The sequence below is a fragment of the Parasteatoda tepidariorum genome, chromosome 3 (assembly GCF_982258835.1).
Source record: "Parasteatoda tepidariorum strain Cologne lab strain chromosome 3, Ptep-v5.0, whole genome shotgun sequence".
Lineage (NCBI taxonomy): Eukaryota > Metazoa > Arthropoda > Arachnida > Araneae > Theridiidae > Parasteatoda > Parasteatoda tepidariorum.
In genome coordinates, this window is record NC_141757.1 from 68207224 (window position 1) to 68230470 (window position 23247).

General features: G+C 27.5%; 1 protein-coding gene across 4 annotated transcripts in view; it reads left to right on the forward strand.

Annotated features, from left to right (window-relative positions):
- The first annotated feature begins 81 nt into the window (after nt 1-81).
- Nucleotides 82-23247, forward strand: part of Not1 (CCR4-NOT transcription complex subunit 1) — a 62780-nt gene continuing 39614 nt past the window's right edge. For 2 of the 4 annotated variants that reach the window (XM_087159490.1, XM_087159492.1), the window contains exons 1-18: nt 82-579; nt 4228-4335; nt 5862-5960; nt 7092-7272; nt 7355-7492; nt 7606-7700; nt 9404-9459; nt 9804-9930; nt 11090-11197; nt 11283-11453; nt 12729-12856; nt 16251-16395; nt 16648-16755; nt 16831-17070; nt 18091-18239; nt 19412-19568; nt 19694-19949; nt 21851-22026. In XM_087159490.1, coding sequence (XP_087015616.1) covers nt 478-579; nt 4228-4335; nt 5862-5960; nt 7092-7272; nt 7355-7492; nt 7606-7700; nt 9404-9459; nt 9804-9930; nt 11090-11197; nt 11283-11453; nt 12729-12856; nt 16251-16395; nt 16648-16755; nt 16831-17070; nt 18091-18239; nt 19412-19568; nt 19694-19949; nt 21851-22026 — 2544 coding nt within the window. In that variant the 5' untranslated portion in view covers nt 82-477. The remainder of the gene's footprint in view (nt 580-4227; nt 4336-5861; nt 5961-7091; nt 7273-7354; nt 7493-7605; nt 7701-9403; nt 9460-9803; nt 9931-11089; nt 11198-11282; nt 11454-12728; nt 12857-16250; nt 16396-16647; nt 16756-16830; nt 17071-18090; nt 18240-19411; nt 19569-19693; nt 19950-21850; nt 22027-23247) is intronic. The other 2 variants (XM_087159491.1, XM_087159493.1) reach the window with 1 other exon arrangement.

The following is a 23247-nucleotide window of genomic DNA, read 5'->3' on the forward strand; positions in this document are numbered from 1 at the left end:
AAACGAAAATTGATCGCCAAAAATTATTATCTTTTGACGTTATTAAACAATTATTCTCGATTTTCTGAATATGAAAAATTTGTGCTTAATTCTAATAAGAAAACTGTATGTTTTAAAAATTCAAATCTTTTAAAAAATTTACAAAATTTAAAAAGATGACGATGCGGTTTTCTTTTAGTTTTTGCTTTGCTTTTTTTTGATGCCCCAGCTCAAGCTAACTTGATCGTTTCTGTAGTCGATTGCATCTCACTTTGTTTTAGAAATTTACTGATTGTGATTTGCAGATGTAGATTTGGCAATGGTGGAATTTGTTGTGTGTGTTCGCCATTACTTTTCATGAAATTTTTCATTAGATTTATCGATGTTGTTTTTTGTACTTGATTTCAGAGAAACAAATTATATTAATAGAACATTACCTCTCCCTACTAAGAAAGCTTCAAAGCTGTTTGAAGCTTTCTGTGTAGTATTCATGGAACTATGAACCTGGACTCGTTGTCTTTTGCTTTGTCTAATATTAGTTATTCTGTGGCTAATTTGACTAAGAAGAACTTTAAGTCTAGTGTCCAAGAAATATCTAGAGTATGTATTTATTTAATTCCAAGTACGAACTCCCCGTTCTTTGTGTAACTAGTCTTAATGGTCTTGGAATAAACAGTCGTAACTGATTTTCGAACTTATAAATATTGTACGAAATTAGAATGCTCTGTAAATAAGACAAATTATACTTTCTTCAGTTAGCGATTTAGTGTGTTAATTTTTCTTTTGGAATTAAGCTTTTGAAATACATAAGAATCTTAATCTCGATATCTTTCCGATAGCAAAGTCAATAAAATTTGATTGCTTTTTTCTTGTATTATATTTATTGACATTTAATCACACATTTCAAGTTTTTACAACAAATGTTTTAGTATTTCGTTCAAGCATATTGCAAATATTTTTGGAAATAAATTTTGATGTTCCTGTTTGCTTCCAATGTCCAAATAATCATTCCATTTAAAGCCGAGAGTACTTCAATATTTATTATAAACTATCTGAATACCATGATGTGATAAAAGTAAATAATGAATTAATCGGTATTGATAAACTCTACGGAATTATGCACACAACTATATTAAAACTTTAATAACTCCTACTTATAATTTGTTGCCCATATGTATGCTATCAGATTACACAAAATGGGGGGTTTTTTTGTAAAATATCATCAAAACAAAGATTATCTGTATTCAGAGTTATATTGAAATCGTACCTCTCAATAAGGGACACAGCAAGGTACTTTTTCCTAATTATTTGCTTTAATAGAGGGTGCCCCTAATATAGAGAGTTAATAATAAGTAAAAATATGTATGCTATCAGATGAAACAAAATACTTTTTTTTGTAAAATCTCATCAAAACAAAGGTTATCTGTATTCAGAGTTAAATTGGAATAGTACCTCTTAATAAGGGACACAGCAGGGTACTTTTTCCTAATTAATTGCTTTAATAGAGGGTGCCCCTTATAAAGAGAGTTAATAGTATCTAAAAATATGCATGTATAAAAATATGTATGCTATCAGATTAAACAAAATACTTTTTATTTTGTAAAATCTCATCAAAACAAAGATTATTTGTATTCAGAGTTAAATTGGAATAGTACCTCTCAATAAGGGACACAACAGGGTACTTTTTCCAAATTAGTTGCTTTAATAAAGGGTGCCCCTTATATAGTGAGTTAATAATAACTAAAAATACGCAATTTAATTAGTTTTCATTTGATTTTTATTTACCTAGTCTGCAAGATGTTGTATATCTACCGAATTTTCTGTTGTTGTTGCTTATCCCCTTGGTCTAGAGCCCTAAACCAAGTCCAGAAGATCATGTCGCATCAGAAAATCATAGACATTCTCTCCATCACCCAGTTACCTCACAGAGGCACCAATTACAATAGGCATAAGTCTTTTCTTTCGCTCTGAAGGTCAAACACTTTATATGGCTGGTCCTAAGTCTTGACAAAACTCCGAATTTTCTTCCCCATACTTATAAGTTTTTAAAAGTAATGTTATATCATTACTTAAATTTGTGTAACAATCATTTGATACTTTGAAGTCCTGTAATCCCAGACTTTCCACAACTTCTTTTTACTAAATAATGTTCCACTAATAGAATTATTTTTGCGCTTATTGAACAAAGCTAATTTGACATGACTACCATGCTTCAATTAAAGTACAATTGTAATTAAACATACTTCAGTTTTTTCCAAATTTAAATTTAGTAATTCACTTTGCTTTTACTTATGATAAATTCTTAAATCTCTTAAGCTAATTTTTTTTTCTAAGCCATAATTGATAAAATGTAGTAATAAGTACAAAATTATGCTTTTCCACAGCTTCTGCAAGAATTAATTATACAAATTTTCACTTAATCCACATTGGAATGATCTTTTGAAGTAACAATTCCTTATTTCTGAATGCTCTACTTTTCCTTTCTCATTGAATCCTACTTTTTTTTTTACCTTACCTTTAAAAATTCTAAAAATAGGAAGTTCTTTTTCATTGCACCATTTCTTATGCTTTTATCAGCATGCTGTTCATTTTTTCCTTAAACAGCAATTCTGAAAAAGCAACTCTGAAAGGGATAAATGTAACAAAATTTCAATTTATATTTTGCCTCCATATTTAAAAGTAATGACATTAAACCTTCAAAACCAAAGAAACAGACCAGCAAAATTGGGGACCTTAAATAAGGAAGTTTCTTATTGGGGATCTTCCTTTTCTTTTTAATTTTCCAATTTTGAATTATTATATCATTTTTATTGTGTTCAGAAGGCCTAATAACTAATTCTTATTATTAAAAAAAAATTTCTCTTAGTAGCAAGTGTTTATTAGAGAAATTTTATCATGCAGAGTCCTTAAAAAGTTGTTAGGTTAATGCCTTTTTTCAAGCGCTAGGTATAAGAATTTTTTTTCCTGATATTCTCTTATATGATGTACCAGAAAAGTAAAAAAAAACCTGCGTTTTTTCTAAAAAAATCGAATCCACTAGGTTTTTTTTCAGGGTTAGAATTTTTTCAAACTTATTTTTTCATTTATTTTTTTTTTTACTTTTTAGTCTTGGAATAAGTCTTGTTTTTTTTTTTTTTTTTTTTAATTATTAAAAAAAACTTTAATAAATTATGAGAAAGTATGAAATTTTTTTTAGTCTATAGTCTTGTAATTTTGTACTTTAAATAATTGTATTTGCATTTGAAATTTTTATTTTATTTTTTAAGAGCAGTGTCTGAAATGTTTGCACCTAGGACCTAAAGCCAAAAAATGTTTGAATCCCCAGTTCTGCCTCAGAAAATAAGCTAAAATTTCAACAATTTTATTACATATTTCAGAGATGATTGTGCTTCTGAAAAAAATCCAGATTTCCGGATTTTTCGCTAACAGTGATCCCGAAATTTCCGGAAATGCAAGGTTGAGAAGTTTTAAAAAATAACATTTATGTATAAGAATTCCTATATATTTTATTTTAAAATAATATTAGTTCTAGAATTTATAATTGGCATCTCTTTCATTTGTAAATTTTTTTTCTGGTAGAATAATGAATGTGATTAGAGACAAAAGTAAACTTATACATAATTATTCATTTAAGTTGTGCTGCATAGAATTTATAAAGAATTTCATGTTTTGAATGCATCATTAATTATTTTTACTCAAGAAATTTTCAGGATTTTTGAGTTGGGCTCACAATAACCCCTGATATTTATGCTCACTTTTGAGTTTCAGATATTAATTGGAAACTTTTATTGTTGAAAAAAACATTTATTAATTTATATTAAAAAAATATATATATTAGATATTAATATATCTTAATTTTTAGAAATCAGAATGAAAATAAATACTTACTTACCTAATTTAAAATAAAATTAAATATATCAGCCAAGTACAAATTATCTATATTTATAGAATCATCCAGAAATCGAAAATGAAAATAAAAAATCTTCTTTTTTTATTTTAAGCATTTAAAAAGACTGGGGAAAAAAAGATTTATATTAAAAAAAACTAATAGTCCTGGAAAAATTTAGAGGTCAAGAGCGAGCGCTCCAGCTTCAAGCCCCTGGTTTGCTCACTTTTTATTTATTTCATATTTTCTTTACAGATGAGGAGTTAGTGAAAAAAATATAATGAGTGTTTAATAATTATTAAAAGTGTTAAGTTTTTCTTATGTCTCATAAATTCTTAAATTAAAAATATTGTATTTTTTAGCTTGTAGCCCATCACGGGTTAGAGGCTGAAAGGCACCTCCTGCGTTGTCTTTTTTCTCATGTAGATTTCAGTGGTGATGGTAAAAGTAGTGGTAAAGATTTTCATCAGGTATGTAGTCTTGTAAACATATTTAAATTTTTTTTTTTTAAGTAGTTAAGACATCTCAACTTAGAATTTTTTTTTTTTATTCTTTGTTATGTCCAACTTTTTATGTCAAAGCAGAAGTGGCGTAGATGTGGTATAGAGGACACTTAAAAAATATAAAATTTTGATTTTAAAAATAGCCCTTGATATTGGTGTGCATAAAAAAAGGAGAGAAACTAGGTGGTACATTCTTCTATTAATGTAGACTATACTATGCCACTGTAACAAAATATAGAAATTATCAAGTATTTGCTCACAGCTGATTTGTAATTGTACTTAATTTTTAAAACTGTTTTTAAAGTCTTAATTTTCCATTTTTAATTCTTTATTTTTTTATAAATATTAAAGCTCTTAAAATATTCTTATTTTTGAAATTTTATCAAACAATTTTTTTCTTCTTAGATAATGATTAATATCAAATTAATGAAATGTTGTCTTTTTTTTTTTATAGCTTCATGATCTTTTTCACTAATGATAAGAACTTTTATTTCTTCTCTCTGTTGATAGTAAATCCAAGTAAAACATTATGTGAGAGTAAAAATTCTAACTTCAGTTTTTTTAACATCTTAAAACCTAAGCATAATAAATTAGAAAGAATTCCTAAAATTAGTAATGAAAATGTGTAATATAAATTTTAAAAAAGGAAGTGTGATTTTTCCATATTATTAAAATTATAGACAAAAAAAAAAAAACATATAGTCTGAAACATTCCTATATTATGAAATTTATGTAGGAATTCTAGTATGAAAATTTTTTATACAATATGAAAAATCAATACTTGCTTTTAATTTTTTTTCTCTGTATTAATTAATATACATAAATATAGTTTAAATTTCTAAAATGCTGTGAAAATAATATTATTTAAATCCTTAAAATTTGTAAAGCTTTTTTTCTCTTAATTTACTGTTCTTTTTTTTTTTTTTTTTTTTTTTTAGATTAGTTTTAAATTTGGAAGTGTAAATGAAGGCTTTCAGATAGTAAATGGTTAACAGTGACATTTTCTTTTTTTATATTTTGTTTTTCAAAATGAATTCTTTGTTTGTTTTTTTTTTTTTTTTTTTCGTTGAAAGTTAATAAATAGTCTGTGTCTTCGAATAATCTTATAAAATTAATTTTACAGTAAAATAAAAAAATCTATTAAAAAGAAATCAAATTAACTTGAGAACCATTCTCATTTTTCTTTTCAGTTTGAAATATTTTTCTTAGTATTAATTTATACTAGATTCCTCCACTCACAATCTCCAGTTTGCTTTTCATTCATTGTTTTCAAGTTAATACTTTCAAAAAAAAATAAACTTTAGAACCTAAAAAAGTTGTGTATAATTATTAATATTATAATTATTGTGTAAAGTATTAAATGTGTATAATTATTAGAATTTTATGCAAGAAAATTTTGTTAGTCATTAGTTATATTGTAATTATTAATTATATTCTAAGTTCGTAAATTTTAATATTTGTTTTAGTATTTAAAATTTATTTTTATGTTTTAGACTCAATTTTTGATTCAGGAGTGTGCATCTATTTTAAATAAACCAGATTTTGTATCTACGTTTTGTTACTCTATTGATTGCCCTCTTCAGCAGCAAAAGGTATGTATATCATTTTGAAAGATTTTAAATTAATGAAATGCTGATATGTGTAATATTCAATTTTTAATAGTTGTATAATGAATAAATTTATGATTTTAGATCAAAATTATATTAAATTGCTTCATAATGCAGAAATAAAAATTTATATTTACAATAAATCTATACATAGTTATTGTCTCAAAAACAAAGTTGATCCACTGTTTCTTGTCCTTTCTGCATCAAGGAATTCATTTAATTGTATATTAAAACTACACAAAAAAACTATGGTGTTTCATAATAAAATTACAAAAATATCTTTGTTAATTTATAGCATTAGTACTTCTAATTTCTAAATTTCACTTTAAATTGAAAAAAATTTAGTAATCTTTGCCAGAAATTATTAATATTGAGCAGTGTGAATCTTGACTTTTACTGATGTGTCCAAAATCTTGCTACCTTAGTTTAGATGTATCACTTCACATTTTTTAGACTAAAAGTCATATATTTAAATTTTTATTTTATGATAAATTGTAAACTCTAATGATTCCAAATCAATAATATTTTTAATGACAAATAGATTGTTATAAAAAATAACGAACTTTTGTCAGAACATTTATTCTTTATCATTACAATTTAAATTTTTTATTCTTTGCTGTTAAGAATTCTATAGTATCAAGTAATTATTTTCTAAGCTAATTTTTGGAAAATTATTTTAAAAATTAAAAGTGATGTCTACCTTAAGGAAATTTTATTATTTCTAAAAGAGACCTACTCTTTCCTTTTGATTGCATTTTTCAGCTAGCTCTGTTTTTATCTTTTTTTATTATTGTAGCTGTTTAAACTAATAATTTTGTATATCGATTAAAAATTTAGTAAACATTTTCTTCAGATCATTTTTTTTTTAAATTCTTTCTAATTCTACATAATTATTCTCTGTATATGATAACTTTATCCGACATTTCTTCAGATTTTGGTGGAAATAGAAAATTTTTAATTTGGTATCATTTTAATACTTCTATCAACCTTTATTCAATGGTGAATTATTCTTTCAATATTTTAAAGAATGCAAATTGTACAAATGTATATTTTTAAATGTCTATAATTTTCATTTTTAAAATAATAAAAAATGAAATAAAATGTTACTCCTTTCAGAGTTTAAGACCGTCAGCCAATCTTTTACCTCAGTTGAGTAAAGTTCTTAAATTATCTAGTGTTCAAGAAATTGCTTTTGGATTGGCACTTTTGAATTCATCTATTTCTGAACACATAATTCATTCAGTAGATTTTTTAAAACAGAAACTCTCTGACTTTATCAAGCATATTTGTGAAAAGGGTAAGAATTTTTCAAGTATTAAATTTAGTTATTATTTTTAATTGTATTTTCCCCTAAAACTTGAATCTTATTCTAATTGCAGACTCATCGGGTCAAGAAGATATATCAGACCTACCCCCTACAGTTTTGCATCTGTTACTCAGTAACCTATATTGTGGGACTCAAGATCTTGGAATCTCACGTGATCTTAAAGAGTCATTTGCAAAAACTTTAAATCAAGGTAACTTGAATTATAAGTTAATTTTGTGTCAATATAACATTTCTTGTTGTACTTTTCGTTTTCTTTCTTAAGACTAAAAATTTATTACATTTAAATAATAAATTTTTTTTTAGACTATTCTGACAAAATACCATTTTATTTATTGCCTTATTTACGAGCACACAAATTAGATCCACAAATGGAGCCTGTTGGAAATTCTGCTAAACCTGTAAGTATCCTTCATTCTATTTTATTTATTTTTGCCATTAAATTGTTACAATATTCTCATTTACTAAATTATTAGATAGTAAAGGAACTATACAAATTATAAGAATGTTGAATTTATGTTTACATTCACGCATTTTTAGTTATATATGTTAATAAAATTTGAAGTTGCTAAAAAATTAATAGAAATTGGGGACTATCTATATTATTCGATATTAGCTTGTGTCTATAAAGGTGAATGAGGGCCCGTACACAAATTAATTTTAGTACAAATAGCTAAATAAATATTTCTGTTCGACAAATTTTTTAAACAAATGTCTAAATGGGTTTGTATAAACTGAAGTTTGTTTATATTTACAAAAATATTATTGTGATTTAAATGCATGGTAATGAATTGTGGAAAGGGAGGTACAATGTCTGAGAATATTTTGTTTTGGTGGTGCTAACTTTTAAAATTGAATTGGGATAGTTTAAAAAGTTCTTTCTATTAAGCTGAAAACTTTATAAGCTCTTTTTTAATAGTGACATAACTATCGTTAATTTGTATTTGTTTACAACAATCATCCCATCAACAAAAAATAAATTAATAAATAAATGAATGAAAATTTCCTTGATTAACACTTAGTAGGCATTTTCAATGTATAACATTTACATGTATTTTTTTTATTGTTTGCTAACTGGAATCTATTTATTTATTAGTTTCTATCATACCTTTCTTTTGTTAACAAAATAATATGTAGAATATCAGTATTTTTCTGTACCCAAGAATTATAGTACTATTTTCTTTATTTGCATAACATGACTAGTATAAAAACTAGTGAGATTAAAAAAAAAAAAAAAAAAAATCTGTTCAGGCTTGTATTGCTTTTTAAAATAAAATAAATTTCTTTTTAAAAATTTTCAACATTAAATTACTATTAACTGAGTGAGATATCTATTTACCTATTGTTTTTCCTGAATAAACAAAAAAGTTGTGAATTGAGATTTGTTCATACTGTTTGAGGATTTTTTTTGTTTTCTTTCTGTTAGTTATTTTAATTTTTTGTTTAAAAGAAGGCTATGATAAATATTTTTAGTTGCAATATTATTTTTATTAGGTATAAGAATCATAATTATTTAGGGTGGACAGGACCTGGCCTACCTCAAGCTGCTGATAACTCGCATTACCAATTCATTATATTTAAGAAATAAATAGAAATTTGTTATGGAATGGAAAGTAGCATGAAAATGTTCTAATTTATCAAAATATTGGGTATATGCTACAATATTTTTAGTGCAGTTCTGACTGGGTTTTGTGAAGTGTTCTTTACCTCAATTATTTAATATTCTCACATTTGTTTCCTTACTTTTCATCGCTCATGGCTTGTAGAAATTTGCAACTATAATTTTGTAAAACATACTATGTTGTATTGTTAACCGACAACTAAACTGTGATATTTTCGTGATTAAAACATTGCACAGAACCCGTCAAAATTTCTTTTATCTTTTGTGAAATTATGCTTCCAATTATTAAAATGAGGCATAGCAAAGCTGATGTAATAATTATGATATGTCTTTAGAATATGTTGGACATTCTTCTGATACTGAACTTATTTTGTTACTAGGATTCATTAAAAACCCTTTTTAAAAATGTAATACATTTTGTTGCATTTATTTCCATCTGTGTGTATAAATTATATTTCTAACTTTATATTTTTACATTTTTAGTCAGAGGATTCTGTTGTGGAAATGATTCAAGAAATGGGCTACAATTTTACATCTAGGTATTTAATCATTGATGTTACTGTAACTTTTTTTTTTTTTTTAAATTATTGTTAAAAAAAAGTTTTTTGACCTATACCTCTTTCTTAATCCTCTGTTATCTGTAACTAATTCTTAACTAGCATTCCCTTTAAAAAAATTGTGTTAACACATTGCTTTAAATTTAAAAAAATAAAATACAGCTTCCTTCAATTTAATGAGCATAATTTACATCATATGTCTGCAAAAAATTATATTTTAAAATTATAAGGATTAAGTTTATAGCAAACATCTTATATTTCCTCTGTATTATATTTCTGTGTTAATATTTATATAAACTGATGCTGAGCTTTTTTTTTTTTCCTAGCATTGAAGAATGTCGAAACAATTTGATCCAAATTGGGCTTCGAGAGTTCACTGCTGCTATTGTAGCTCGTATTTTATCTATGATGTCAAGGTCGCATTCTGGACTTACAGATGCTATGCCAATTCAAGTAATCTTTCATTTCTAGTACTTTCCTTTTGAAAGGATTTTTTCAATTTGTTGTTACCTTACTTTACAACAACTTTTTTTTTTTTCGAAGTTCTTTGCCATTAACTGCAATTCATTTGTTACTTCTTTCTTTTTTTCTAAATATGTTTTATAAAATTTCATAAAATTGGCGAAAAGTATCCCACAAAATTTCTTACTAGATTTTTTCAAATTGATTGTTTGTTGAAGAATTTAGTAACCTTATTAAATAATGAAACGAGCTTCTCTTTATTTTCTTCCGACTTCTTTCTATTTTTAAATTCTTTTTCTATTGCTATGAAATGTTTCAAGCTAGAATGTTACAACTCTCTAAAATTAGTATTTTTTATTTTTATTATTATTCTGAATTATGGATATAAGGCTAAATTAAAAATGATAAAAAGTTTCATAAACAGAAAAAAATAATCATTAAGGACTTTTTTTTCATTGTCAATTTAATTAACCACCAAAGGATAGTACTGGAATAAATTTAAATTTGTGCAATATATTTCTAATATTGGCTTGAGTAAAAAATATTTGTTATATTATGATGTCTAGCAGTTTAAGTGTTGTTAAGAACAAATTCAGCAATTTAATTTATTTGAATATGCAAGACCAAACTGTTCCTTTTCGTCATATTTTGCTATTTTACTTCTGTAAAGGGGCGAAAATGTGCATTTAGCTTGTGAAAAATTTTATTGCTGTCCAAGAATATCAGTGCCAAAACTGGGTCGTGAAATTCTGCACCTGTAAGTTTGAGTTGAAAAGGAACAACTAGTTCATTACAATTAATTTGCTTTAATTTTTCACTTTAAATAAAGTACTCAAAACAAAAAGGTTTAGTTTACGTCAGAAAAAATATTAATAACTAGTTGTTTAGCATATTTTATATCAGTTAATAAGATACTGCAGTATTATAATTAATCAAAATTGAAATGTGGTTATATTTTTCAAGTTTTATAATATTACTTTCTCATCATAGTTGGCCAGATTGCCCAATGTGGGTCAATGCCTTCCTCCGCAGATGCCTCCATTACGACTTACGATTTATCTTTGATCTCAATTTATTTGAATTGCAATACATGTTTGCTTTGTCGTTTATTGCTCATTAATTCATATGTGTTTAATATATTTTGATTTAGAATATGAATAACAGCAACATGATTATGTGGAATGATAAGGAGAAAAATGATAATGCTCAACAGCCATCTTGGAGTGTTGAAATATTCGTCCAAGTTGTTCGTGAAATGGTATTTATGATCCAAATTTTAAAATGAATTTTAAAGAAAAATTAATGCTAGTATTATTTTTAATCTTTTATTACTCTTTTTCTAGTCTCCCACTTTGGATTGGAAAGATGTTGTGTTAGAGCTGGATAATCCAACTTTTCTTTTAAAAGATCGGAAAGGGTTAAAGTTGTTATGGCAGGGTTTAGCACTTGGACTTAGTCATGAAACATTCCCCATGGATAGAATGTACCGACGTTGGAGACATGCTGAAGGCCAGGTTTGTAATTAATTTTATGGTTTTTTTTTTCTAATTTGTGAAATGTTCTGTTATTCCTTTTGTCTCTGTACTTTCATTTTGTATATCTCTGTACCTAAGATTGGTTTAATAACTAGCTTTTACCTTCTGGTGTCAAAAACTAAGGAAATCCTAGAATCCAAAACTTATTCATTGTAATTTTAGAATTTATGTATTTTTTTTTAAATGATTCCTATACATGATTATACATATACCTAGGATTAGCCTAAAAGCTAGTTTTTACCTTTCTTTTATCAAAAACCAATGAAATCCTTGACACCAGAACTTAATTTCCGCCATTTTAGTATTTATGTATTTAATCTATCAATTTGTTAAACTGATTCCTATCCATGATGAACTGTCTCTATATCCTAAGTATTTTAGGCTCGTAATTACTCTTACAGATGCAAAATTTTGAACAATTGAAGATATGTTGTACACCTTGAAACCTAATTTTCAAATTTTGAGTATTTTTTCATGTATAATCGTTAGTTTTGTTTCGTTTTTCGATTTCATGTTTTTTAGCAAATAAAAATGTAGAATCCATTCTATAAATCTTATGTTTTCAATAATTGTCCACAGTTTACCTCAGAGCAACAAATTTTTCAAATTTCTGAAAATCCACAATTTATTGATTATCCAAAGTTCTATTTGGTCATTTTTGTAAAATGTAATGTTATCTTGCATTATTACTCATGTTTCCAAATGTGTGAAAGTTCCTACACTAAGCATTCGTGTAAATGATTATGTAACTCTAGATAACTACATGCTCATGAAATACAATTTTTACTAATTTTGCAAAATTAGGATATTACCATAGCTCTTACATGTCTTCAAAGGTTGCAAAAGTCAAATTGTATCACTTATCTGTATTTCAGTAATCTGTAAGTAATGTATCCTTAAGCTAACTGATGTGTTTAATATAAAAGAACTGTAGAAACTTGATTATACACATATAACCTGTATATATACATAGATAGATATTACAGCACCCACAAACAGGGGTCTTCAAATCTCTATCACCGTGGCACCTTAAAAATTGTAGATTTTGTTTTCAATCTTAGTTAAGCTTCATTTGTTTATTTCCTTTTAAACCTAGAAATTCAGATATTTACAGGTTCCCAAAAATTTGCCCGGGCACCTAAAAAGTCTGCTTTTTTTAACACCTATGTTATTTATACTTTTGATTTTTTATAAAAAATTGTATTTTTGCAATGTATTTCATACTTCAATAATTATTCTTTTTTTCCTTTACAGTTTTCATTCTTTCAACAAGTTTTAAACTGCCCAGACATTGTGTGCTTAACAGATTTTGCTCACCGTCCTGTTTTAACTGACGCCTTAAAAGCTCCTCCGGAAGATGATAATAGAAGTATTTCAAATTGGTATGTTTCATAATTTGATAGACTTATGAAGAAAGAACATTATTTATTCTAGGGTATTTGGCAATCTGGAAAACCTAAAATGTCAAGAAAAGTGGAAGAAATTTTATTCAATAATTTGAAAAACACCTTGATTTTCTTATGGCCTTTTATTTTTATTAATTGCTTAATAACTTTGCTGTATACATTTCAGTTAAAATTTTCTGTTGCGTACTAAATATAACATGTATAAAATAATTATTAAAAGTATAAATGTAACACATGTAATGGAATAACTTTTCATAGTTTTATGATTGGTTTTTCATCTTTTTCATACTAAGAAATTTTAAATTTCTCCTAACCTTGACTTTTAATTATTTTCATCGGGTTTCACTTAAACACTTTGCCTGTAGCATATATGAGTGCCCATAAGCAGAATATTTTCAAATGTTCTGTAACGGGACTTATTAATTTATACAAATGTTCTTCTAGCATTTTTCAGCGAAAAAAAGTCAAAATACAACGTTAAAATACAATATTTTCATTTTACTTTACGTTAAAATACAATATTTTCATTTATTAAAATACAGGATCATACACAGATACACTACATTATTTTTTGAACCAAGGCAAACATTCTTGATTTGTTACTTTTTCAAGCACTTTTGAAGTACAAAATTCTGTTGATGATGAATTAACAGGGTTCCCACGGTCCTTGAAAGTCCTTGAATTTTTTTTTGCTAAATTTAGGTCCTTGAAAGTGCTTGAAAAACATCTTAGGTCCTTGAAAAACTTGATAGGTCCTTGAATTTGTCCAATACTGCCGGCTGCCCTTTTTATAAAACACCCGCGGATCTTTCTCGTTCTTTCTGTTTTGTTCCCGAGCTCTCTCGCGTGGTTTTTAACGCCACCGTTTCTAACCGGGCCTAGCGTCTTGGTGTCTGCCAAGCGCGCGGAGCACAGCAGACAATCCATGCGTTCGGGGCGAGACTCCACTTCATCTTCTGTCGCATATGCTTAGATCTTCTTTTTTCTTATGGAAACTGGAATACTCTCGAATTTCGTAACAATATGTACCTTGTGGTTTTCAATAAATTTGCTGTTTTACCATCCGCACTTGTCCTTACGTTTGCGTCATTTCAAAACTTTATTGTAAAGCGTATTCGCAAAGGCACGACTTCGTATTTGTGTTGTGTAGTTTAGACTAGTTATGCCTGGGAAGTGCTATTTTAATCCCCAATGGATGGATAATCAAGCTTATAAAGAATGGATTTTATCGATGCCCGAAAAGAAGTTCAGAGCCTAGTGCCGATTATTCATGAAGGAGATCGATATCGCAAAAATGGAAGAATCTGCTCTGAAATCACGCATCAAAGAAAGGTAAAACAAAAAAGCAGTCTCATGCCCTGAGTTCTCTTTTTCCAAAGACATCAACATCTGATTCATCTGGTGTAATTAATCCTTCAACATCGTGTGCCCCATGTGAAACAGAAACTTTAGTAGCCGAGGTAACATTGTCTTCTTATCTGGTCAAAAGGAATGTGCTTGATGCTGAAATTCTCTGGAGTCTGAAGTGCATCACTAGTAATTATTCATGTAACTCCTGTGAAGGGATTAGTAAATTGTTCTCCAAAATGTTTGCTGATAGCAGTATAGCGAGACAATTTTTTTGTAGTGCCACAAAGTGAGCCTATTTGGGCTCCTTTGGATTGGCACTATACTTCAAAGGGATTCTTATAAATGAGCTGAAGAATGTTGATTGCTACACTGTACTCTTTGATGAGACGTTAAATCAGTCTCTACAATCTAAGCAGATGGACATTATGGTAAGGAATTGATAATAAAGTTTGCACTAATTATCTTACCTCCCAATTTATGGGTCATGGAACTGCAGAAAATATTTTGTCCTCTTTTTACAAATGCGTGGATGATGGTTAAAAGCTCTCTAAAATACTTCAATTATCCATGGATGGACCCTATGTCATTTGGAAATTCTATTAGAAGCTTCAGTGAGAATTAAAAGAGAAATATTCCCACCAGGTCATATTCATTGGCATTTGTGGATTACACATAACGAATAATGCTTTTAAACATGGTGAAAATGGGATACGTTCCTTCTAATTTTTATTTTCAGAAAGAATTGTTGCTGTATAACATTTAGAGAAGGTTGTGTAAATTATGGATGAATAATTTCAGAAACGATGTTTAATAGAGGAGAGGAGGGGGTTGTGGAATAGTCATGGAATATGGAATACCTAAGATTTAGCTCTGTCTTTTATGCAGCCTTCACATGGAAATACACAGGATTAAAGGATTTCACCATTAACACCTCATTACCATTAGTTATAGATTGTGCTGAAAATGATTTTGTGAATTAATATGTAAAACCAGTAGGGTTGTTTTTAAAAAAATATAAATTTTAGTCCATAATACATATACTCTCTTCTCTCTATATAGGCAAAGCATTTAGGTATTATATTTGAAATTAATTATTGCCACAACAAGCATTGTTGCTTCTAGTAAAATAGAAGAGAATAATTTTTAATATTGGTCTTAGATTAAGGTCCTTGAAAATTTTGTTGAGGTCCTTGAAAAGTCCTGGAAAGTCCTTGAATTTCAATCTCATCATAGAGTGGGAACCCTGATTAATAAAATGCCTATGATATGAAGGTCCGAACATTAAAATAAGCGCTGCCTTAAAAATCTTTTGAATTGACAAGTGCACATTAGCAATCACAAACATTCGCTGGTCTGTTGTTCCAACTGCTATTAAACCTTCAGGTCATTATGGTCTACAGAAGAAGGTATGAGATTAGGATTGGGGATTGTTATGCAAAGCTGCTGGAGGCGGGGGAGGGGTTCGCAGGAAAACTCTGTCACTTATTCAAGATACAAATTGTTCTGCAGGACTTTGTTTGTTCTGCGACGTACGTCACAGTTTTAGGCACTTTCTGCTTCTGGGTATCAGTGTATCCTCTAGAAACATACATAACAGTTATCAAGCATTTATAAAGAAAAAAGTCTAATGGACTTATAAAAAAAATCATAACTGGGTGTAGTACATACATATTCCTCATCACCCTAAATTGGAGCATTGTGCTTTTATCCTCGCTCTCCATCTCACTCTGTGACCAGGTATTCTGCCTCTCTCCATGTCTTTCCTATTGTTTTCATTTCACCTAGAATCACCTTAGTAGTAGTGACAAAATAATGATTAAACATTATGAAGATTTTTTTTTTTTTAGCATTTTTAAAATTTTAAATTCCTTAAATAATGTCTGAAACAAACATACTCATTATAATAAGTTACATACAACCTCAACCTGAAAAGAAATTTGTTTCGTGTAAACTTTTTTTTTTTTTTTTTTAAATATGCTTATACTTTGATTTTTAATTAAACGTGTAATTTTCTTTGTAGGAAATCATTAGATTTAATAGAAACACTGTTGCATTTATCAGAGACATTACATTTATCTGAGACGCCTTTCTTCAAAGATGAGCTTTTCAAATTTCCTCTTTCACATTGTCCCGATCTTCTTATTTTGGGCCTTATCCAAACGTCAGTAAGTAAAAATTGATTATTAAATGGAAATTTTTGTTTTCATTTTAATTTTTCTAATTATTGTATTTATTTTGTTTAGTTAATCTTCTGATTGTTAAATAAATTCAAATTTGTCAAATATTGTTGTATTTTGGTACTCATCCCTAAACATTTAACATGTGTATTTTGCCTTTATGTAATAAATTCTTAACAAATTTTAAATTGCTATTATAGACATTAAAAATTTTAAAAAAAAAATTTTTTTACTTTACAGCGAGCCATTAATCAGATGCACAAGGAGCTATTGTTAGCCCTGATACCTATATTTTTAGGAAATCATCCTAATTCTGCTATGGTTTTACACCTTGCCTGGCACAGTCAAGTATGTGTCGTTTTAACTTATGTTTTAACTTGATTTCAGTAAATGTGTAGAAATTCATTATGTTTTCCTCCTCAGAATAACTTGACAGCTGTAAGAAACATCATCATGCAATCTATGGCTGACTGGTATGCAAGAGGAGATGGGGATCAAATAAGGCTTTCAAGGATATTAGATGTTGCACAAGATTTGAAAGCATTATCAATGTTGTTGAATTTAAATACGTTTATGTTTGTCATAGATTTAGCCTGTTTAGCTTCTAGAAGAGAGTACTTAAAACTAGATAAGTGGCTTAGTGATAAAGTTAGAGAACATGGTGTAAGTATAATTTTTTTTTTTTAAATAGCATTTTGTCATTTGTGATTACATTATTTCTTCAAAACTAAATAGACTTCTTTTTTTTTTCTTTTTTTTAGATATTATGATTTTTTTTATTTTGTGCTCCTTTTTATATATTTTTATTTTTCAATCTTCTTACTGCTAAATATCTCACGTTTTCTGTGTTCTCACTATCAGACTAAACAGTTTCAGTTTAGACTGAATAAACTAAGTCTTAAAACTGGAATTTATTTAAAATTTATGAATATTTTTTAAATAATTATTTGATTGCTAAGATATTTTTCAAATGCTATTTGTGAAAAATACTTTCAAAATAAAAATGAAAAATTCTTGTTTTCTTCTCTCTAATGAAATTAAATTATTAAAAAATTTTAACTTTTCGTCTGCAATCGGAATTTTGTTATAAGTAAATCTTCAAAAACTTGAGATTGCTTAGGAAAATATTTTCTTTTTATAACTTTTTTTTTTATAGTGAAGCAGATAAAAAAAAGTATTTGATAAAATTATTTTATGTCATTTATTATATCATATTTTTTGTCAGAGTTGTTTCGCAACTGATTTATTGGGAAGAAATTCACCCTCAGTGTTCTAAACTTGCTTAAAAACATTGCCCACTAGAAAATTTTTATTTCCTGATTTCAAAATTCAACTGAATCATTAATTGTTCTGAATTATGTTTTTATCAGCAGAGTAATAAAGTTTGTTTTGATAATATATGTAGAACAATTTTATAAAGTACTAATTCTGTAACTTTACAACTCAAAAAAAAAAAAAAATATTTTTTTTGTTTGAACTAGTGTTATTAGTAACTTGCTATCAAATTATATTTTTACTTAATTACATAGTTTTAAACTTAAATTTATTTGTCTATTAGAAGTTTAAAATCTTTTAATATTTTGTTAGCGACATACTTCCTTAGCAGTTCTATATTTAGTCTTTTTGTAGGATAATTATGAATGGGTGTGCTGCTTTCATGACAGATTTTGTTTAAATTTTTAGGAAAGTTTTGTGAACTCATGTGTGACATTTTTAAATAAGCGTTGTCCCCAAATTATAAGTGGAAATATCAAAGAAGAAAGTTTGCCAAAAAGTGCATTACCTCCTGAAACATTGGCAACAATATTAAGTTTGCTCCACACTCTTGTTGGGTTAGTATGAATGTTAAAATACAATTCTTTTTTATTTTTTCAAATATTTTATTTATTTAAAAAATTTACTCTTTGTGTTTAGAAATTTTTTAAAAAAAAAAGTACTCAGAACAAACTAAAACAACAAAATACTTTAGAGAAACTTAGTTTGTGACAATGCAAATTTTGCATTGGATTATCAGCTCTTACAATGTCTTACGTGTATCATATTATCATGTCTATCATTATCATATCTATTCTTAGAAGAAGAAAAAAATTCGTTCTGGATCTTGTATGAACTCTGACTGAATTTAGAAAACAAAAGATGAATATATGTAAAACAAATATTAGTAAAATTTATGTATAAAATAATGAAATCGTATATGCCTCGTGGCAGAATCGCGGTGACATTGTCGCAGAAGGTTACAGAGTTCTTGTAGAAAGATTTTTCTTTTGAAAAGTAAAAAAAATTACTTTTCTTTTCTACAGAACACGTAATATTTGAATCATGCATTTAGATTACCACTTTTTTACCCTCTCAATTTACGTAGTATCGTAAATCTATATAATGTTTCGGTTATTTTTTCGGCAGTTATTGATATTGATTTTCACATGGTTTTTAAAGATCCCGATATATTTCAAACAATATGGAAAATACATGCATTTGAGTATTTATTTTTTAAAGCAATAGTTCTATCGAGTTTTTGGCAGTTATTGCTATTGATTTCTCCATAGTTTTTAAATCAGATATTTTTTATACCATGTTATTTATTACAGTAACCTAATCTCGAAATGAAGCATGCATTTGAGAAGTCCGATTCTCGTCATTTCGTCTTCGTTCTTTTTTTTCGGCAATCGCTAATTTTATGGTTTTCAATTATTATTATTTTTTTGTGATGATGATTAATGTGTTTTCTCCTCCAATAAAATCTGAGAATATCTCCAATAATATTAGATTAAAAAATTATTAAATGATCAATTGAAAATAATCATACAGTTTCTTTTCTTGTAAACAGCGGTTTTTTTATTAATGAAATTAGTAACATATATTTTTGTTATCATTAAAAGAATCTTGCAGAAAGATATTAGTGCTAGAGTTTTGTCACAGATTGCTCGAAAAAATTCTGCCACGGAGTCGTATATCCTGTCTTAATCTGATGAAATCTTATATTTCTTATTTTTTGTTCAAATAGGTCAACATCCCAAGAGCTATCGGAGAAAATTTTAACTATGGTTGGCAATTGTAATGTAGTACTTAATAAAAATCGCCATCCTCCTCCTGGTGTTGTGAAAACTACTCAAGGGTTGCAATCAGTTTTACCATCTGTGATCAATCCACCTAATGCTGGGGTAAGAATAATCATAATTAGCTTTTCAATATTAATTAAAATAAGCAGTACTTTAACAAATTGCTTTAATTCTTGTCTTTATTATTATTCAATATTGTTACAATCAAGTTTTTTTTTCTATTACAGTTGGATCAATTATGTGGTTTGGCATCTTCGGTATCTGGAATAACTCTGGGCAACAGTGTAAAAACAATTAACAACACAAATGCTGGATTTCCTAATTTACCTTTGGCATCATTTGCTATTCCTTCAGCTGGAGGATCTCCAGCAAAAATGCTATCTGTAGCAACACCAACCACTCAAACTGTATCAACCGTCAATCAAATAAATCAAAACCAGTTTTCAAATGCTACCACTAATCAACAAATCCATTCCCAACTGGGTATATTTTCATTATTTTCTTTAAAAATATATATGTATATTTGCTGATAAATGTAGTTTTAGTATGTTTCCTCGTTTTTTTTTCTTCTTTAGGTGCATTGAAATTAGACTAGTTCCGTAAAATGCGTTAAAAATTTTGTGTGTTTTAATTAAAATTCAAGAGGGGATACAAAAAGGGGGGAAATATGTCGAACCTCAAATCACAACTAACTTAGTTTGAAAGTGTTTCATAAGACAAGAAAGGGCTGATAACTGATTAATGCTTTGCGATGCAAGTGGAACTATTTTGCATAGTAAATATTATTTATATTTAATGTACAGGCGAAAAAGTCACTGCAATTTCTTAAATTCAATGAAATAAGGCTTTGAGGGGTGGCATACATTATTGAATAAAATAAAGCAATACACCGCTTATAATATACAGGTACATTTTAGATTTTTTTTATTATTTATTTATCGAAATGTATGTTATAATTAATTTTAATAAAGGAAAACTCGCTTTGATTTTCGCTCGCATTTGAATTTCTTAAATTCAATGAAATAAGGCTTTGAGGGGTGGCATACATTATTGAATAAAATAAAGCAATACACCGCTTATAATATACAGGTACATTTTAGATTTTTTTATTATTTATTTATCGAAATGTATGTTATAATTAATTTTAATAAAGGAAAACTCGCTTTGATTTTCAATGCTTACGGCACATTTCTAAAATAATAAATTGTTTATGACCCAAGATCACAAAGAAATATTATGTCACTACCCACAGTTGTATTGTAGTTTATCATTTCCTTTTAAATAATTTTTATTTTCCATAAGAGGGGACAGGAGTTATGAGATCCAGAAAGTTTTTAATTTTCCAGTAATAATAGTAATTGTTTTTGTCTGATATCTGTATTTTCATGACGCTAGTATAATTTAAATAACTAAATTTAGAAATTTATCTCTAAATTTGCTCTGTTGGAGCTAGTAACATCTGAACATGCACAGTACTCTCTCTTCTAAAAGAAAAAAAAAATTGTTTGTTCTCGTCTTAAAAGTTTGTTTTTCTTTATTAGAGGTTCATTTTTCCATTCAGAAGCATTCAGTGTTCATGAGAATAATTGGTGCATTCTTAACTAGATAATTAGTATATTTATGAAAAGTTATGCTAATTTAATAATTATGAAAGCTTACAAGTTTTTTTTAATGTTGGAACTCTGTCCAAATTTTTTAATATTATATAATATCTATTGTTATTGATTATGTAATTGACAGTAATAGAGAAGTGTACATAATTATGGCAAAATCTTAAAAAATTAATAATTTATAATTGTAATAATGGTGGTATATTTTGATTTAAAAACGAAAAAATTTGAATGAAAAAAAGTGTCGATTGTTTTAGAATTTTGTTTATAAATTACTAAAAAGTCAAATTTGACTTCTTTTTTTCTCATTATGGGGAAAAAATTGAGACATCAAAATACTTTATATATTACCATATTTACATCAATTGCAAACAAGTATTTATTAATTTATTCACTCATTGCTGGGAAGACTTAGAGGGAAAAAGAAAGTCTATGGATATCTATGAAAGTCTACTATATTCACTGTAAAAATAATAATTTACTACAGATAACATTTTTTAAAATCTGTATCAGTTAAAAAATAAACTGCTACAGATGCCACCATTATCACTGGACGTACACTTTTTTCAAAAAGGGTTAAAATTTATACCTTCTAGAAGTTATGAAGGTTTAAATTTTAATACTTTCATAAAAATAGATTTATGAAGGTATTAAAATGAATTTTCACTTCTCACACCAGCTTAAATCGGGTCTACTAAATATTTTGTTTCATCACCTTGAAAATTTATAGCCTGTTTTTTATGTAGATTGATGGGCTTTATTTCTCTCTACTAGGTGAAATCAATGCTATTTTTAGAGAAGGTCATCCACCTGTTTCCAAAGATATTGAAGATGAGGCCAATGGATATTTTCAAAAAATTTATAATCATTCTGGTCAATCAACCCTTACTATTGAAGAAGTTTTAGATATGTTGAAAAAGTTTAAAGATTCACCCAATAAGAGGGAACAGGTAATTAACTTTTACTGAAGTGTATTTAAATATTTTCATTTTGTATTCTGATTTTTCCAAGTACAGTCACTGCTGTTTATTAAAATTACTTTTTCTTAACTTTTATATATATATATATACAGTAGGAAACCGATTATCCGGAACGGTCGGGACCATCGCTATTCCGGATAACTGATTTTTCCGGTTTTCTGAATCGCTACAAAAAGCCGTTTTTTTTAATTGTTAAACCCAACTAAATAAAAAATATTTGGAAATAATCTAAAACAGAAGAAAAAAAGATGAAGTAATACACTAATGATTATTTCCAAAATGATGGTAAGGTAAACATCTTTTAAAAAGGAAAGAAAAATCGTAAAATCTTATGAGGAAATTATTATTTTTTTTTTAAATGGCGAGAAAATTTATCGAATTTCGTTCCGGTTTTTTGGTATTCCGGTTTTCTGATTTCCGGATAATGGGTTCTGTACTGTATATATATATATATATATATATATACATACATACATACAGTCAAACCTATAGTGGACCTTCAAGAGACCGAAAATTTGGTTCACTATAACTGGAACTTCACTATATCCGCTAGCAATTTTAACTAATGGTGCCAAACTCCCCCCTTTTATTACATATTATTTAAATAAATGACCGATAAAATGAAATACAAAAATGACCAAGAAATATTTAGTAACAAAAAAGAATTTTAACTTTAATTTTTTATTAGTCTTTGTCTTGCGTACAAAAAAAAATAGTAATCTGATGAGTAATCCTCAACATCAGATTTGGAAACACTTCCCGATTCTCATATAATTTTTCCTGAATTTATGTTATTCCACTTTTTAAACCTGTCTATCAGCCATTCGAGCACATAAAATTAGTCTCACCAAATCGCTTAGCAAATTCATAGGCATGGACTTGATGCATTTATCCAGGTAATGGAAGATTGCAGCTTATTTGAATGCTGAACTAATTCAATAATGAAGCAATCAAGAGAAATGCTTATTGCTACATTCCATGCTATAGATGGTTTTAAAAATCAGTATATGTATTTATTTTGAAGTAGAAATTTTAAAATTATTACAAAAAAATTAAGAAAATAAATCAGTCAAAGACAGAAAAAAGTTCATAATATCCAACTTCCTCTTTTCTTGGTTCACTATATCCACAAAAAATAACATAAGTGTGTAGCAAGGCATGAGAGTGGATATTTTGTTCACTATATCCAGG